At 42.1% G+C, this 18,716-nt stretch overlaps 1 protein-coding gene and 1 long non-coding RNA gene across 2 annotated transcripts in view; one reads left to right on the top strand and one right to left on the bottom strand.

The window, feature by feature from the left end:
- Nucleotides 1–18,716, bottom strand: part of CAMTA1 (calmodulin binding transcription activator 1) — a 938,867-nt gene that overhangs the window by 82,803 nt on the left and 837,348 nt on the right. The window contains exon 10 of the mRNA XM_067567040.1: nt 13,872–14,006. Within this exon, the coding sequence (XP_067423141.1) occupies nt 13,872–14,006 (135 nt within the window). The remainder of the gene's footprint in view (nt 1–13,871; nt 14,007–18,716) is intronic.
- LOC137165819 (uncharacterized) lies at nt 15,955–16,736 on the top strand. The gene is made up of 2 exons (XR_010923501.1): nt 15,955–16,106; nt 16,325–16,736. It is a non-coding gene; the product is annotated as an uncharacterized lncRNA (long non-coding RNA).

Below are 18,716 nucleotides of genomic sequence, written 5' to 3' on the forward strand. Positions count from 1 at the left end.
CTGAATATCGGGACTGTCCCTATAAAATTGTGACATCTGATCAACCTAGAACATGTGCGTGCACACCTATGTGGGGTCTGGGGTTGCTTCTACCCTCAGAAATGCAGGAGAAGCTCCTGAAAAGGAAGATGTCATCTGGAGGCTGGCTGCCCACCAAAGCATCCCTTAGAGCTCCTTCCTCACACATTTATTCAGCTTGGTTTGGTTTTTACAAAATCATGGAAAAAGTAGCACAGGAGAGTGGGAGGGGGCGTGGTCAATCCATGTTTCCCCTCCCTCCATTCAGATGCAAAACACCTGCCTGAGCCTAACAGATGCGATACCAGCTCCATGCTCAGGAAGGGGTTCTCCATCCCTACTCCAAGGTTGTTGCTGACATACCCTAAGAGGGAAATCCTTCCTCACATAAAATATGAAGCCAAGTTGAACCCCATCCATTCAGGGTCTAGAGCACCTTTCATATCGGAGGCACCACTAATCTTCAAAACGGCAATCGCAGGTTCTCCCCCTCCCCACTCTGAATTCTAAGAAATTCTCACATGTATTAACCATATTACTGCATTTAGGTGCTGCAGTAACCACATTCTGCCAGCATCTCTGTGGGCAGAAATGCCTGACAGCTACACTGGGTGGGCAAAGAGCCTGTCTCTTTATTTAAGCTAAACTTTGTTTGTTTTGTTGTTTCCAGGAATTCCCATGCATTTCTTGTTGCTACTTAGTTGAAACAGCTCTGTACCCATATTGTAGTCATATTGACCTCTTTTGTAAAGTGCTTAGAGAAATGGATGAAAAGTGCTATATAAGAGCTAGATGGTATTGTTATTCTTATATTATATACCCAAGTCTTCATAATCCCCTTACATATGTCTGGCGAACAAGAAGATACCCCATAACCTTCTCTTCTCTAAACTATCATAGCTAAGATCCTCCATGTCTTTGCTTTACTTGCTATCACGTAAGACCTTAAATAAGATGCCTTATCCATTGCAGTTAAGACACATGATGAGGCTAAGGGTTTAGGATGGAGAAGCCCCATAGCTCACATGTCCAGTGGGAGGACTCCCTTTACCAGGGCACCCCTCATTCAATAGTTTATACTGCCTGTAACAGGCACGGGGATTGATTACCTAGAGGGAGGAGAAGAGTACAAGATGCCAGCAGGGGGGGAATTGATCCTTTCCTTTTCCCCATGTGCTGTGAGTGTCATCCCTTATTTTAACTGTGTTCTAAGACTAGCCCCTTCCTTCGGGGAACTGATATCCTGTTGAACTGCCTGTAAGAAGGGGGGCTGTAATGCCATTCTTTGCCAATGCCACAGTCATGCTGAATTAAACTGCTTAGTGACACTGTACACACATACGGAGGCATTTCATTGTTTCTCAATTTCTGTTGCTAACTTCAGACCTAGGCAAAATATACACGATAGAAAGGTGTCTGGGAAATGTCAACTCATACCACAGAATGAAAGAAAAGCATCAGTATTGTCAGGGTGTCAGACTGAAGGGAACTTGTGCAACAAAGTTTGAGACTGAGATCTCCCTCCCCAGCACTTCTGAAGAAGGCCTTTGTAGTGGAACATCAGTGTTCTAATGACTGAATGCATATCATAGTTTTGGTGTGTAGCTGTCTCAGGAGGAAGCTCAGGAATGATACAGACAATGCAAAATTGTGATGGGCCAAGCAATTATTCCTACTGGCTCTGAAGGAACAGAGAGAGATGCTGTTTCTGTAACTATAATTATAGGTGTGAGCAATTTTGGTGAGGAATATTATTTTTACCCAAAAGAATAATTCTAGGGTTTTTTTTTCCAACTGAGGCCAATTAATAAAACAATTATAGCACCATGTTCCTTCTCTCTCAGGTTGTCAAAACACCTTCATAATTTTTATAAAAAGTTTTAAAATTTAAAATGAAGTAAGATTTCGTTTTAGAGTTCCATAATCCAGAAGTGCAGAATCCTGTTTTTGTGTGCTTTCCTGGGAAGCAATGAGATCTCATGAATTGCTGTAACAGAGCAAGATGGTTTTAGCCTCCTCTACAAAGTGCTACATTTCAGGGGCTTTGATCACCGCCTGGGAAAAATATCTACTTTGAGCGGGGTGGGGCCCATGTGTTTTTTTTAAAGAATCCAGCTTAGTAAGGAAACTGGATTTGCCAGTCCCTTTTCCTAAAATAAAAGGTTTTCATGAAATATTTCAGGCCCATTATCCCAATGTCTCATTCACTTGAGCCCAATCTTACACTCAAAAATGGCTGTGGGAATTTTGCTCAGCCCAAGTTTATACACCTTATGGTGTGTTGCCTAAAGTCCACCAACATTCAGGAACATGAGGCAGCAAAATTCACAAACAGCACCACTTGGCAATTCGCTATCATATCACTCTATTTGCGGGAGAACAAGTTACCTCCTAGAACATGACCTCAGTCAAGTGCAGAAAGCAGCTGTTCTAATAATCAAATCAAAATCTTGAAACATTGAAACAAATTCCACATTTCAACATATGGACAAGGACATTGTGCAAGACAATGGTGGCTTTGGCCTCAAAGAATGTCAGTTCTCTCATGTTCAGTCACACTGTTATGAACAAAAACTAGCATCAAAAGAAATAAATAGTTCCTTTCCTCTTCTCATCAGCTACATTACAGTCTTGGCTCTGCTCTTTATTTATAGCACTTTAGTATCTTGTGGGTTCTTTAAATGAAATAATTCCTTTTTAAATAAAAACACACACTTGATCCATGAAACCTTTCAATACCGAAAGTTGATTTAAAAGAAAACCCTGCACCATGTCCTTGTGTGATGCACCTGACTTGGTCTTTCTGATTGTTTTTGTGAGTTTAATGGATCAGGACTCATGACTTTCAGTGCTTGCAAGCACACTGACGACTCTCAGTAAAATACTCTGTGAGGCAACAGCCGCACAATAAAACAAGAGAGATGCCTAATGTCCTGCATCTCAAGCTGAAGGTGTGAAAATAAGGCATTCTTGAAAACAGTGCACAAAAGGCAAGTACACAATAAATACCACAATAACAGAGAGTAGAAACACAGCTCATAAGGGATAAACACAGCTAAGACCCCTTCCTCCATACTTCCCTACAATGGACCAGATGAGCTCTCAGCTTGTATCAGAAAGAAATGAACAGGCCAGCTTGCAGAAAGAGCTGCAGAGTGTAGCTGGGGGCTGCTATTTCAAAATGGTTAGAGAAATAGTCCAGTCCGTCTGGTAGAAAGTGGGTCAGCAAAGAGAGCTTTCATGCCAATTATAAGCCACCTAGGAAATGCAGTGCAGTTCGCAAGCCACATGGTGGCAGAGGTTCTCTTGAAGGGGCATGTAGTTGTCAGCTTCAGCTCAGGCACCAAACTTCACATGTGCCAGTCTCTAGCTGCCATGAGAAGAAGTGGCAAGGAGAAGGGAGCTCTGCCAGTGTTTAAACCAAATTCTACTGAGTCCTTCCTTCTAATTCACTTTGCTGGATGATATTAAACATTTGTAAACACATCCTGGCTGTTGAGATGATATGGCAAGACACAAATAGCATCCAGTCTCTGCAAAATTCACATCGCTCTAATGACCTAACATGCAGAAACTGAAGCCAGATGCTGTCTCCTGGAGTCACAAAACAACAGTTCAAGATGTGACCTGATCTTTTGCTAAATCTTATATCCCATTATCCTGATGGGCATGGAGATTTCCTTATGGAGGAAAGCTTATGTTGTGAAGCTGCACTCTCTTCCACTGCTTCGAGACCTGACTAGCAAAACCAATCATTGGTAGGTTCAGAGCTAATTGTATTGTCGTCTACCTTGTGAACGCAGCATCCACTGGTGACAAGTCATCAACCAGAGTGGAGTTTTCCTTAGTGATATAGTATCTGAGACGTTAAAGAAAGCTTCGTCTGGCACTGGCGGCTTTGTGTTCAGAAGGATTCAAGTTCAGAGTCCTTGAGAGCGCACTGAGTGATCAAAGCAGAATAAATACTATCGTTGCAGTGGGATTCTGTCCAGAGCCTGGCATTACTGACCTATCTCTAGGGCATTCTCACTAATCACAGGTCAGTGACAGGAACTATGCAACATTGTTTATGTAAATCCTTCTTAGAGGAGAGGGGTCTGAATAAAAAAAGTAACTGACTCTAATGAAGACTGTTAGAGTCTTAAGCTTCAGTTTTCCATACTACTACAGCACTGTCATTCTATGGGTCTAGAAATCCCTGTTCTGGGGGATCGCAGCCTTGGGGTGTTCTGTGTACATGCACTGGTCCCGATCCTAGGAAGATCTCAGGGTTTGGGCATAAGGTCTGAGTGAACTGATTTCAGTCTCAAATGGATCTGCACTAGCATTTGGATGCATGATCTGCATGACCTGATTTCAATCTCAGGGGGAATCACAGCATTTGAACTCATGATCTCCAGGCCCTGATCTTGCTGGGATCCCAGCCTTCCTGATTAAATGAGTGGTGAAGAAGTGAGATGGAGCATTATCTGAAGAGCACTGAAAGGCTGATCGTGAGGGAGACAAAACTTTTCCCAATGCATGTGAGGGAGTGAGTAGCGGGAGAAAGGGATGCTGCCTCTGACCAGCACTGGCACTGGGCTGAGAGCTTAGTGGCACAGGGACTGTAGCAATGTTCTGCAAAAAATTAAAGAGTTCAGGTTGTGCCTTGTGTGGGGTTTGAGAGCCCTTCCCTCACCCAAGGAAGCAGAGCCCCAGAACTTGATGTTCAAGGATGAAATAACTTTACTTAAACAATAACTTCCATTGAATGCAGTTTCCAAAGAGGTTTCCTGACTGAGAGGTGGTTTTATGCTCTCAGATGGGACAGCCATTATGCAGCAGAAGCACCAGCAAGATCTCTCAGAGAACAGCGACTCTGCCTGGGAAGCTGATGCAATGGGGAGAAGTTTGTGTTTAATCTTTCCTAGTAGTGGCAGTGGGATTTTTACTTCCACATGCACAGCCAGTATCAGTCTTCTTTGTTAAATCCCAGTTTGGTTCAAAACTTTGCGTATAGAGGCAGGATTGCCACCTTGTCCATTGTCTCAATCTCTGCAATCTTTTGATGTGGATGACTCCTAGTAAAATTCTGCATATATATATTGATTTCACAGCCTGGTATTCATTATGCCCCTTATATTATGATCAGACTGCATATTCTTCTCCCTGAAGGCCTGTGTGTTACTGCCAGCCTGTACAGTATATTATGGCAGACATGTGAGAACAGCATGATTCCTATTATTAAAAAATTAATCTTCAAAAGACAATCATAGAATCAGTTGAATCATCATTTTCTGATCTGTGGCATGGGCCAAGCAACTAGAGACGCAGCTCCTTAAGAAAAGTGACTGAAGTCACAAATAGGAATAGGCTTGCAGGCATCTGCAGGATTGTACAATGGAGATCACCAGTTAAATCTGTTCTGTTTTTCTTTTTAGATTTAAGCAAGCTGAATACAAGCTGCTTAGGAGAGAGAAATCCTATAACCCATTATAAAACTGCCAAGAAGAGACGATATGGGAATAATTGCTCACACCTGAGATCCTTGTGCAAATTTAAGTATGTTGGAAATGAACTTTTCCTTTGCTGAGTTTACTTGGCATCGTGAGATGTTTTATTAACCCTGGCTTCTGGTAGCTGTAGTCACTAAAGGGGTTAAGCAATGTAGAAGAAACCAAAATGTTCCTTTGCGTTAATTTGAACAAATCAAAGTTTAAAATTAAGTGAATATTTTCAGATTATAAATTCTCCTTGAAATTTTTTCCTCCCAAGTCTATGTAGTTGACAGCAGGGCTAGGATTTAGACCAGTATAATTAATGCAAACAGAGAAAAGAACATGTAGAGGAAATCACAGATTTGTTCTATCCATGGAATGAATCCACATAGATTTAGACTTTATTTTAGTAAGCTAGTGTTTGCTCTTCTAAGACCTGGGAAAAGTTGATGGCCCTGTAAATAAACTGATGTTTTGCTGCATTCGGAGTATTGTGCATGAAGGCAGAGCTTCTGATAAGCCATGGTTAGTATAATTATTCAATCTTTTTCCCTGAAGGGCCTCTGCATTGCAGCTGTCCTTTTTTTTTTTTTTTTTTTTTTTTTTTTGGTTTTAGCAATGCCCTAGTTTGTTCTCTGCTGCACTCCCCCTCCTCCACTCCTCTCTCAGCCCCCCATATCAGCACATAACCCATACTTCCACTTCATAAGGCATTCTAACTGAGTTTGCCCACTAACTAGCACCCTGGACTCACAAACAAGCTACAGGACAAAGGAAACTACATTCCCAGACATTTTCTACACTGACTCCATCTAAATTTACTAGTATTCCCAGGGAACTGGCCAATGGGAATTTTGAAATTTTTCTTCCTCCTTTCTCTGTAACGAAAAGATGATTAATGGCTGCAGGTGCCTGAGCTTTTCATCACAGCAGGCATTTTCCCAACCACTGCTTGGCAGGTCAGGATTTTCTTACGCCAATGAACTGAATGGTTCCTCAGAGCAAGGATGACTCTGGTTCTTTAATATGAATAGTGGAGGCAACCCAGGAGCACTGTTCTTCATCGCTAAAGGGGAATCTTCTCTAAATACTTCAGGACAAGATGCCTACAGTTTCCTTGAGATTACTTTCAGTATCAGGATTGTCTGTATTAGGATGCCTATTTTGCGAGGGAGGTATAGGGTAGGATGTCCCAGTTCTCTGTGCATTTGTGTTTGGTCTAATTTGCTATGGGAAGTCTCACCCCACCCCAGTGTTGCTCATTCTTTAGGTTTTCACTGAGACAATGACACATTCATAAAAATACTCTGTGTACCTGATGCAAAGACTTCAGATAAATTAGTGTGCTGGACTAGTTTAAAAGAAACAGACTCTGTACTTTTACTATGAGTAGCCTGATAACTACAGAATAGGCCACTGATTTCCTGCCTATACTCTCCCATGCAATATCCATTTCCTCCTGGCTCACTGACAGGCTTTTTTTCTAGGTCAAGATAGAGAATTTGGGCATTAGCTTCTAACCCTAGTGTGTGGTATTGGCATTTTGTCCCTAAGGAAAGGACAAATAAGCCAAGTCACAAAAGTCTCTCTGAGTAGTGTGGATGGTACAATATTGCTAGCCTGCATCCACACCTCCTTGGGCTGTATTCCTATTAGGTCATGGAGGCTCAGCAGGTTGTATTGAACAGGAGACCGCCTAGAAAAGCCCAGGGGCTGCAGGAAGTGGTGTTGGCAGTTCAATAGATGGTGCTCTTCTCTCTGAATTAGTACTACACCAATGTCTCAGAGGAGGTATGGACCATGGTGCTGCTGGATGTGGTCTCATCTGAGTGAAACATAAAATCCAGGTCCTGATGACTTAGGGCTCATCTTCACTGCAAAGTTAATTAGTTATAACTTGACTGTTGCCCCTAATTCGAGTGCAAACTACACACAAAATCACTCAACTCAAGGGTGGTGGTGCTTTTAACTCACATTGGCTGGTCTCTCCGGGTGGGGGAGGGGGAGGGATAGGCTACAGACAGCTCGAATTAGCACAACTTGTCAGCTGCTAACACTATTACTCTGCACAATGCATATAAGCTAGCTTCACTCAAGTGCTGCTAATCCTCTGATGCCTTCCCACAATTCCCCGCATGTTCAGAAAGAACAGACAAGTTCTAACACAATTCAATGGGAAAGAATTCATAGAGTGGCTCATCTTACTGCAGTGCTAAGAACATGGGATATGCCCGCAAAAGTCTTAGTGCCACATTTGAGCTTGTGCAACTCCAGTGTGGACACAGCAGCTCAAGTTTGATTTTGCAATGTGGCTTCTCTTCCTTGAGCTAGGCTAACTCAAGAGGACCAACTCAAGTGTGCAGAATTCGGGTTACCTCTGCAGTGAAGACAAACCCTTAGGGTCCATACAGATCCCAAGGCGAAGTGCAACAGAAACTCAATAGAACAGGCGTGTCCATTGCTCTTTCTGTTAGTGTTGGAAATGATTTTGCTCTGTCTAGTCTAGCAGCTAAACTGATTAACTCCATCTGAGGAGACGCCAGTGGCGCTTGTTACTGACATCCAGCTTCTTAGTGTAGATGGACCCTTACAATACCAGTGCCCCAATTACTTTCCTGATAAGGAAACTGCCACCCTAAATCCCCTTGCAGTTTCAGTTGAATTTGGTATTCTTCATGTCCCAGCAGGTACCTTGTGTTAGGACACATGTGTGGCAATACCCAACACTGGAGGGTCCATGCATTACAAGGAAGTGAGATCTGGGGATCTAAGACAAACTGCAGAGAAAGGAGTGCCAATACTGTGGACCATCAAACACAGTAAATCAGGAATTTGCACATTATAGTGCTCAGTCACAAATATGTGCAGCAGGTATTGCAGGCTCCAAATCCTCCTCCCCACTCTTCCTAGCTCTTTCCAGCACAGTCTGCCTCTTGGACGGTTTCAGGAGCTTTAAATCCACACATATGCCAATAAAGGCTAGATTTGCCCAAGCTTCCATCCTAGGTGGGTTTTTCCCCTTGAAAATTTTCTCCTTTCAGGTTCCTTGATTCACAATTTCCATTTTTCCCTGCTGGTTTCTCAATTTTACTGGAAGTCTGAGGCCAAAGAATACATTTGCTCTTGCACTGTGTCAGCCATGTAAATGGGTATGCTGACCACGGACGCAAGGTTAATTAGGCTCATTCTGACTAACCCATGATTACAGTCATTTTTTAATGACTGGTGAAAACATGAAATATCAAGAAATTGATAGTTTGGATACTCTACTTCTCAGCCAGTCTCAGAGAAATTATATCACTTAACAGCTCTGCTTCTCTCTGCACATAAATGAAGTGCCAGGGACACTGGGAACCTTCACTCCCTGGTTTCCTTTGAATCAAACACATTCAAAATCTGGCACAGGTAGAATCTGAGACACGGTATTTTTAATAGACTGGCAAGCACAGCTTATACTCAGAAGGAAGACAGACTGATCTGTCAATTTCCTGTAATTATAATTCAGCTCATTATAAGTGAGCCTTAACAACTAAGTTTTATTAAAAGTACAACAATCAGAATGGCGACCTGTGATTGGTAAGACTAACTCTGATAACCTCACTCAGATCACGTGCTGGGATCAACAGAAAAGCTGGAAGATCTCTAAGAGGTTTTAGAATTTCTTTCTTCTGTTTGAACAGAACATATCTGTCCCTTGCTGCAGCAATGTGCTCAAACCCTGCTGTCTGACAAACTGCCCTCTTTCCACGCTTGGCCTCAGGCCCTAAACTTCAACTGAGATATTAGTGAGAAATTGAACTTCTAGATACTCTTAGGTTTAGTGTAATAATTGTGGCTCTTTTCTATCCATTTCCTTCCCTCCCTCTTGTCTTTGCACCTCCTTTTCCTGAATCATGTTTTCATCACATCATTGTTTAGATTTAGTTCTGGCTCCATGTCTGACCTTGCCCTAGGAACTATTTCCAGTGAGAGCTCCTCCCCTTTAAGCCTGACCAGGTCCTTCTTTGCTAACCTTGGATCTACTGACCTAGTTACAGGAATTCTGTACCAGGAGAAAAGTTTACAAGGCAATGAAGGTAAATGTTTAGCCTCTGAAGGAACTCAACATCTCCTCTTCCCACCTGTAGCGCCCCAGAGCCTTAATAATTTAACTCCCACTGCAGCAAGAGGGACAAGCAGCAGCAACTCATTTAGTTCTCTCCAACTAGTCTCCTGCCTGATCGTTAACACTCAGTGAAGACAAGACCAGGTAAGAAAGAAAATAAATGCTCCATAGTTTAATAAGGAGTAGATTATACTATGGAGGTTGAGTGCTACTGAGCAGCTCCCTTTTGACCTATGATCAGCTTGCTCCATTGTAGTTGAATACCCCCTTCCCCTCTTCCAGGGGAAAGTCCATGGGATTTAGGAGCCTAGGTCACTTTTGAAAATCAGGCAATGGGTCTGTCTCCACTGCAGCGGGGACCATGCCTCTCAGCCCAGGCAGACAGACTCACGCCAGCTCAGCTTGTGTTAGCACATTAAAAATAACAGTGTGGCTGTTGCAGCTCCAGTGCAGACTCAAACTAGCCACCCAAGCTCAGTGCCAGGGAGTCTCATGGGCTTGACAGCTTGAGCTCGCTGCTGTGTTTAGTGCTCTAGTTGAGCTGAGCTACTGTGAGTCTGTCTGCTCAGGCTGGGAGACTCATGCCCAGCTGCAATGGAGACAGACTCCTTAAGTTCGTTAGGCCTTGAAATGCTGAGTGGAGTAACACCTAAATACCTTTAAAAATCTGGGCCTAAGTTCTTTGAGGCAGTGATTTTTCTGCTTTTCTTCTTGTCCAGCTCCCAGTGCTGTGGAGCCCATGGTTCCAATGGAGGCCTGGGGGCATTGCTACAGTATAAATAATGCTGAGAACAATACTGCTTTGAGAACCTGCACTTCGGCTATTACGAAGCTGTTAGCATCAGGCGCCCCTTAAACTTGGGGTGAGGGGATTTCACACTATGGGGACCACTGAGGTAGGATCTTTCCCCACATTTCAACATAATGATGATAATCTAGTAAAACACAAAAGAGCAGCCAACAGAGACAATGTGACAAGCCCAGAAACAAATCCTATGTCCGCATCAGAAACACATGACTCATCCTGCCAAGGAAGAGAGATGATGAACACAGCTAAGAAAATCTGACAGTGCAGACAAAAAGGAAAGGCTGAATCACCACCAACGGAGCAGTAACGTGCATGCTGCCATTCATCTCAGACTCAGACAAAACAAATGAGCATGCTCCAAGCTGCCCATGACACTAAATACTCCTTCAGTGCAGCACAGTGGGTCTCCCGCAGGGGCCCTTCTTCTCCTCGCACCTTCCACAACTCTACAGAGTCCTCTCCCACATGGCAAAATCCTAAGCAACCAACTCCTTTGCCTGAGTTCATCGGCACAAGCAATAGCCTGCTGCCTACAAATCTCTCCTTGCCATGTATATGCAACAGGCAGCCCAGTGAAAAACATCTACAGCACATGCTGATTGCATGATTTTCAAATGCTCAGAACATGGGAAAAACAAACTCAGTTTCCCCCTCTGGCACATGGTCACATGTGGCGCCTCATCAAGGGCTATTTCCAGGGCCCAAACTGTTTTATTGGTAGAGCTCTACAAGGAAAGGTCATAAAGCATGTTTGCATTCTGACAACAGAAAAAGGGATTTTTCGACATATACCCCAACATCAAAATCACCTATCCAGTGCTGCCAAGACTTCCCAGAAGTTACTTCTGAGTACAGACAAGACCTAAAAAATGTAGCCCTTGAAAAAAACAGGGTTATGAGAAACTGAAACCATGGGCACTCAATATAGTTTGGTGATGTGGGTGGGTGGGCAGGTAGGTAGATAAAAAACCGCAGTGACTTGTGACCAGTACACTGCTATAACAACGGGGAACTGTAGACCATCAAAATCACACACACAGGTTCAGAGGAATGATCTTTTCTTGGTTTTTCTGGCTGGATCTGGGAGCTTAGCTCAATCACAGTACATACATACACACACACCACTTTCTCAAAAGGCAACTGAAAATGGTTTCTTCTGAGCTTTCCCTTGCATTCATTTTTATCTATCTGATCTATCTGTAATGCATCAAACAGCATCATCTCTAGGTGCCCATAAAATATACTCAGCCATTACAAGACACAACGGAATACTAGGCCACTTGCCCCATGTGACTGTGTCAGGCAATCAAGCTCAGACTCATAATACACCATAAAGAAAGAACCTGATAAAGTTTGGGACTCCCCGGATAGAGCAGAAAAGCCTAGTAAAAGGCTTCTATGGACAATTCCCAAACACAAACTCCCACTGGTGTGTGGTCAGTCTGAATCAGACTTGAGGCTGAGTTCAAGTGCTTTTGCAGTTTGAGTTGAAACAGTTCTAAATTAGTCATGTTCAATGTGCGTGTATTATACATCCAATCTTGCTAGCAAACATGTTCTACTTCAGACTGTTTTAATTATAACTTTTTTATGTTTTAAAATAATATCAAATAAAAATGGCTCTAAGGTGAATTTCCAAAAGCAAACTATGTAATGATTTCCATATCTGTAGCACGCAGACAGAATAGTATGAGGTTAATTGAATAAACCAGTGCTTTTCAACCTGTGGTCCATGGACTCCTGAGGATCCACAGACTATGTCTAAGATTTCCAAAGGAGTCCCTGGCGCCTCCATTCGAAATTTTTTACGGGGTCTGCAAATGAAAAAAGTTTGAAAACCACTGAACTAAAGAGTTAACAGAATCAGTATAGGAACTCATTGTTTCCCATGTTCCAGTCTCCGATATTGCATATACTGTATATTGGCAAACTACTTCTCCCTTTACTTCTTTTATGTATCTTAAATCAGTTCTCTCTCTTTATTAGCTACTGGTTCTTTGAACAGCAGATATTTTGCTAAATCAGGTATTTTGCCCTATGGATTAGATGAGAATACAAAACACCTCAAATGAATGGATCAACAAGTACTGCTGTTATGACTTTTCTAAGACTGGACAGAATACATCACCGTGCCTCAGCAAATCAACACTCTCTCTCATGAATAAAGAATGAAAAAACAGTAACCTTTACGTGGTCCCTTTCCAGACTGTCAAGGTTGCTATCACAAATCAGCTACTATCCCCAGATCTCCCAGGGCCTAAGCTGGAAGGCACATCTCTTCGGCAATCACAGACAGGAAGGGAAATGAAGTAGCTGTCCGGTTAGTTAATGCTGGCAACTTGCCTAATGCTTAGCTGAAGAGAAAACGAATAAACTTCCAGCAGTCAATGTTTTACAAAAACCAGTTGCTTCCTGAATGCATTCAATAGCAGCTGAAAACCTCTTCTCTCAGTCAAATCAGGGCACGAGAGATGGATTCAGCTGCAGATTGCCGGCTAGTAACTAATGATTTTATAGCGTATACACCATTGCCCCTAAGTATGGGGGATGAGACAACATCTTAGAACCTATGAGAAAGACGGCATGTCCTTGAATCATACATGCCAAAGAACACCTACCTTGTCCCTACTCATATATGTTATGCTGGCCCATCAGAATTAAACTGCAATGGTATCCAAGATTCTCAGTTGCTGGGCATAATCTGCGTGTGCTCTGTTTAATAAATCATGATTTTAAAGTGAGATTTGAACACCATAAATACCACAGATTGTACCCATCAGGTTTGTGGATCCTGAAAGCATTCAGAAGATGTGGATCAGGCACACCTTGCTCTTGGATGTTCTCTTTCCAGGCATTGCCACACCATCTTCCTATCTGTATTTTGTTTAGGTCAGTAATTTTCAACTTGTGGCTCGCAGACTATGTCTAAGATTTCCAAAGGGGTCTGCACCTACATTTGAAATTTTTTTAGGGATCCGCAAATGTAAAAAGATTGAAAACCATTGGTTTAGTTAAATTGACTTTTTTTAGTGTAAAAAGGGGGAACAAATGTTACAGTTTAGAATTTTTCCTGACAAGACGAAACTCAGAGTTTTGACAGAAGGAGTAGGACACCTGGAGGTGGGGCTGGCCCTGACAGTGGTGACTGGTCAGGCCCCTTTCTTTGGAACAGTCAGTCTTCTATTACAGAGGAAGTATCCTTCTCCCACCACCACTACCTCAAATGGATCAGAGTTTGGGCCACAGGTTCCCCAGATAAACATTTTGTTCACACCAAAAAGACAATGAAAAATTTCAGCAAATGTTCTCTGAAATGGAATAATATGGGAACAATGAGCAAGTGAATCTCAGCACAGCTAAGACTCAACTCCTCCCCACACCCCCACACCAGGGGCTGTTCTCTATACTCCACAGGACCCATGAGTGGTAACCTTTGTTAAGGAACACTGAACATACTCCTTACCATCCAAGGACAGCCAGTCGTGCTGGGAAGAAGGCAGGGTTGGTAGAGCTCTGGCTTTATATTCAAACACCACGGAGTTGGAGATGATCTGATTGTTGAAGGCAACTTGCAGAGTCACAAGCCCGGTATCATGAGCTAAAAACAAAGAACAAGTGGTAAGAACAGGGATCTCTCTGCAGGAATGCATGATTCAGATTTGTTCTACAACTCCCGTCATCTGCAAAGGGGGGGGAGAGAGGAGAACAATGTGTTTCTGTGCTTTACACAGCTGGAAAGTCAGAGATGTTTATCAGGATTATCCAAACTGGAGATATGCTGTAGATTACAGAACTAAACCTACAGACTCCATTGTCAGAAGACACAGATTACACGTAGGTTGGAGTGATTAAAAGAGTAATAAATAACTCAGAACTATTTTATCCCAAACTTCCCTCTGGCACTACAGTGAGGTTATTTTTTCATGCACATCAAGCCAAATACCAAGCTCCAGTGCAAGGCCATAAAAAGCCTATGCCAGGATCTTGAAAGTGCCATACCCGATTAAAACCAAAGAGAAGGTACAGAACCGATGACATCTCCATGGGAGACGTAGAGAGACAGTAGAGACAGCTCCTGGTTCCAGTTAATGTTTAATGTTTTATGTTAAAATAAAAAACCTTAAGAAATTATTTTTAAACTAGTTAATTCAAGGCTTTTAAATGAAAACTGGGATACGAATTTACTAATGCACATCAGCTCTCCAAACTACTGTTCAAATAATCTGTGAGACAAAACACACACAATGGTGCAGCTCCTACAATACACGGAAGGTCCCCTATGCATACTTTGGGATGTCTCCGTTATAGTAACAGAATAGCTTTGTACATGTGAGGACAGCCTCCCTGGTATGCTATTTGCTATTATTACATATAAAATGTATATAGAAATTTTAAATACGAACAAACTGCTGAATAAAAGAAGAAAGATGCTGAGGGCTGATGCTTCCTTGCTGACTGGGCAAGAGGTCTAGAGAAAGGCAGGTGATCCTGATGATCTTCCTGGTTTTTTGACTAGGAACATGGTGGTCAGTCCTCCATCTGTGTTCATGAAGGACAGAATCGGTCCATCCATGTACTTCACTGGGAGTTTTGTCTGAGTAAGCAGTACTGGACTGGATCCAGTGCCCCTATTAAACCACTTGCTTAATCTGGCAAGACAACTCACAGAGTGAGAGAAGCTAATCAGCACAGCTCAGACCTACATATTCAAAAGAAAATCCTCCTGAGTGCTGAATGCCCTTGCTGATAGGCAGCTTGACATACCACAGAGAACATACCACAGAGAAAAGATGCACTGCCAGCCATGATTTCAACACAGAAAGCCACAGCAATCTTTGTGGACCTGGGCCTAATGTGGTTTTAAATATGCATCTAGAAAATAGCTGTCTATTGATATTGCCATTGCCATTCTAGCTATGCCATGGAGGGGCCTGCTCCATTGACATCATAGTTTAGACAGGACACCGTCACCACAGTGGAAAAACCCTCCTGGTAGGTGTTACTTTCATCTGCTTTGCTGGGGATCTAGGGATTTTGATCAAGCAATTTACTCTAATTCTCAGCTCCCTTCTGAAATTGTCCAAGCCTAGAAGAATTCACATTTCAAGATTTTGTGTGTAACTTACTGCATTTAATTAATTGCAAAACAGCAGTTAATTAATTGGCGCGTCCCTCATGTCACTCTCTAGATTTATGACTTACCCAGTTATGTTGCCCTTAGGAAAAGTATACACATTACAGCAGGGCTCTGTCCAGGTCATTCAGAGTGATTAAAATCGCAGAAGCATGACTGATGACCCCTAAACAGCCTTAATTAATAGTTCTCCATGCTGGATATAACTCATCTTAAAGTGTTGTCAGTGACTCTTTGTTATACTCCCAAACTAACCGCATAGATTTGGGAAACCGAATAAAAACCTGTGCTCAGTTCTCTACTGCCTTGCACCTGGTGCACTTGAGGGCAACACACCATCACCAGTATGAGAGAGAGGAAAGTTTTCCATTGATTTTGTTTATATCCACCTTGTTCAGGTATAAATGACAACCTTGGGGTCAGACGCCAGGCTTCATGAGGGCAAGCAGTCAGGAGGCCAGCTGCTTTGCAAAAGGCGACCCGTGCTCCATGTGAGGGGGGAGAAGCTGAGCCCAGGAGCAGAAAGCAGACTGGTTTCCCTCACTCTGAAGCATTTTACAGCAGGTTAGTGATATTGTTAACCTTCCCTTTTCTATCATTAACACTGCCAGGAAAAATAATTTTTTATTTTAATTGTATACTTTGAATGTTGTTTGTTTTTCAGCCAAACTGTTTTAGTTAAATGGTCTCAACTAGATTCACCAACTTCTCTTTAAATGTGATAATGGTGAAAGAGTCATTTATATTTTGCTATTTTCAGTTTTATATTTTTTTGTAAACAGGGTTTTGTTTTTTTAAACCTATATACTTAACTGATTGGTTAATCAGTTAGCTTAGTGATGCCAGCAGAGGAAGAGGAGAAGTCTGCATGGATTCCAGCTGTAGATTCCTACAAGCCAAGTGGAGGGAAGATGTTGTTTTTGACTCAGCAGACTTGATCGAAGACTCTAACTGAGACTCAAGTGAACTCAACCTAAGCACTGGGAACTCTGAATTTCTTCTCACTGTGTTTCTGTGGGGACTGATCTGTTTAAATTTAATTTGTTTTCTTTATTTATGTTTATGTAAAACTGGTAAGATAATGTATGTGAATTATAAAATAGCCATGTTATTCTGTAAAATTTAAGTTGTTATTATTATTATTTCTATTAATGTTTCTTTATCATAAGATATATAAAGTTGGTACTAAATTAAGTTAATTCCTTTTTGTTCTTTTTGGGACTTGAATGTGGGGAGGTTGACCCTGTGCAATCCTTGCTGAAAATCCTTAAAGACTGAATTTCTGGGTCTTCAACTGCTATTCCATGGGAGTTGGGTTTTTTAAAGGAACTGCAGAAGGGCAATGAAGTGAACTCTAGTCCACCCAAAGGTTACACTGGCTCTGACCTGAATTACATCTCTGACTTCAATAAGACATGAACGCTCTACCTCAGCTGACCTATCAGTACCATGAGGATGATAATATTTTCCTGCCCCTCAGAGGTATTATGAGGATTCATTAATTAATGTTTGTAGAGTGCTTAGAAGAGGGAAAGTGCATCTAAGGGGCAATTATTATTAATATTTCTTAAACTACAGAAGTCTTCAGAGACTAATTTTCCCATAAGTTCTTGTGATCTTTTAAACTCAATTGCTTGATCGTTTTTTTAATTTAATGCAGAAGACAAATGACCTGGAAGTTGTATCTCTCAGATACTATCTTGGTCATGATGGTGATATTTTGTCTTGCCAGTTTTTAATTTCCTTCTGCAGACACTTGCTTTGCTATACTTTATTTCTTAATCAATCAGTGCCCTTAATATCTTCTGTGTCTTTTCACTTGCTGAATATTTTTCTTTTTTTCTTCTTGATCTCTTGCCCTGAACAAGCATAAAACAGTACTGGTTTGGGTGGTTTGGACATTTTGCAGCACATATTTAATCTATACTTTGCTATTAGGGTTTAAAACATGGATTTGCTCTTTTCCAATTAACTTTTTTATTATTTGTATTCAATCTATTTGTCTCTATCTCTGTTGCTTCACATTAAAGCTTCCCAGCTTGAAGTGGAAGTAGTTGCGTTCTAGGACTAACCATTGTGTTTTTCTGATTAAATCATACTCTGATTTTCCAGTCTGTTTATCCAGCTTTGTCATTGTTAGAGCCAGAGGAAGATGCAGTGAGTTCATCTAAGATAAATGCTACCCAGGTGAAGCAAGGGGGCACAATCTGTAATGCAGAAATGGGGAAACAGCCCAGGCCACAGAAAGGAGGCATTGCAGCTTCAGAGGATTTATAGGTTGACAAATCTACTTAACTGGAAGGTATTGGGTTGAAGGTGGAAACCTTATTGTGAAATCTGTATTTTCACCTCTGCAGTGGCTAAGACCAAGGCAAACTACAGGATCATGTAAGGGTGCTCATATCAACAAGGGGCTCGACCCCAACCCAGCAAACATTTGAATTTAGGTTTAATCATCATATATGGTGTCTAGGGTACAAAGAAAGTGACTAATGAACGACAGAGTAAATAATTCACCTGGGAATGATCTGGCAGCCAGTGCAGAGTGCAAGTGTGATGGACGTTCCTCAATCTCTCCTGCCTGACCCCAAGTCAGGCAATAACTGAAATCCTTCAAGGTTAGCCCTATGTAGAGGTCAAGGTTTTGTCCTCTTTTGAATCAAAGAGTGAGAGAAGTGATGATCTCATCTGATGAAGAGCTGTCAGGAAGGAGCCTGACACAGAATCATAGAAGATTAGGGTTGGTAGGGACCTTAGGAGGTCATCTAGTCCAACTCCCTGCTCAAAGCAGGACCAACCCCAACTAAATCATCCCAGCAAGGGCTTTGTCAAGCTGGGACTTAAAAACTTCTAAAGATGGAGATTCCACCACCTTCCAAGGTTACTCATTCCAGTGCTTCACCACCCTCCTAGTGAAAAAGTTTTTCTTAATATCCAACCTAGACCTCCCCCACTGCAACTTGAGACCGTTACTCCTTGTTCTGTCATCTACTACCACTGAGAACAGCCTAGCTCCATCCTCTTTGGAACGCTCTTTCAGGTAGTTAAATCCCCCCTCTTCTCTTCTGCAGACTAAATATGCCCAGTTCCCTCAGCCTCTCCTTATAAGTCATGTGCCCCAGCCTCCTAATCATTTTTGTTGCTCTCTGCTGGACTATCCAATTTGTCCACATT

Source organism: Emydura macquarii, unplaced genomic scaffold (genome assembly GCF_026122565.2).
Source record: "Emydura macquarii macquarii isolate MOO-44397 ecotype Brisbane River unplaced genomic scaffold, CSIRO-AGI_Emac_v2 contig_2768, whole genome shotgun sequence".
Taxonomy (NCBI): Eukaryota; Metazoa; Chordata; order Testudines; family Chelidae; genus Emydura; species Emydura macquarii.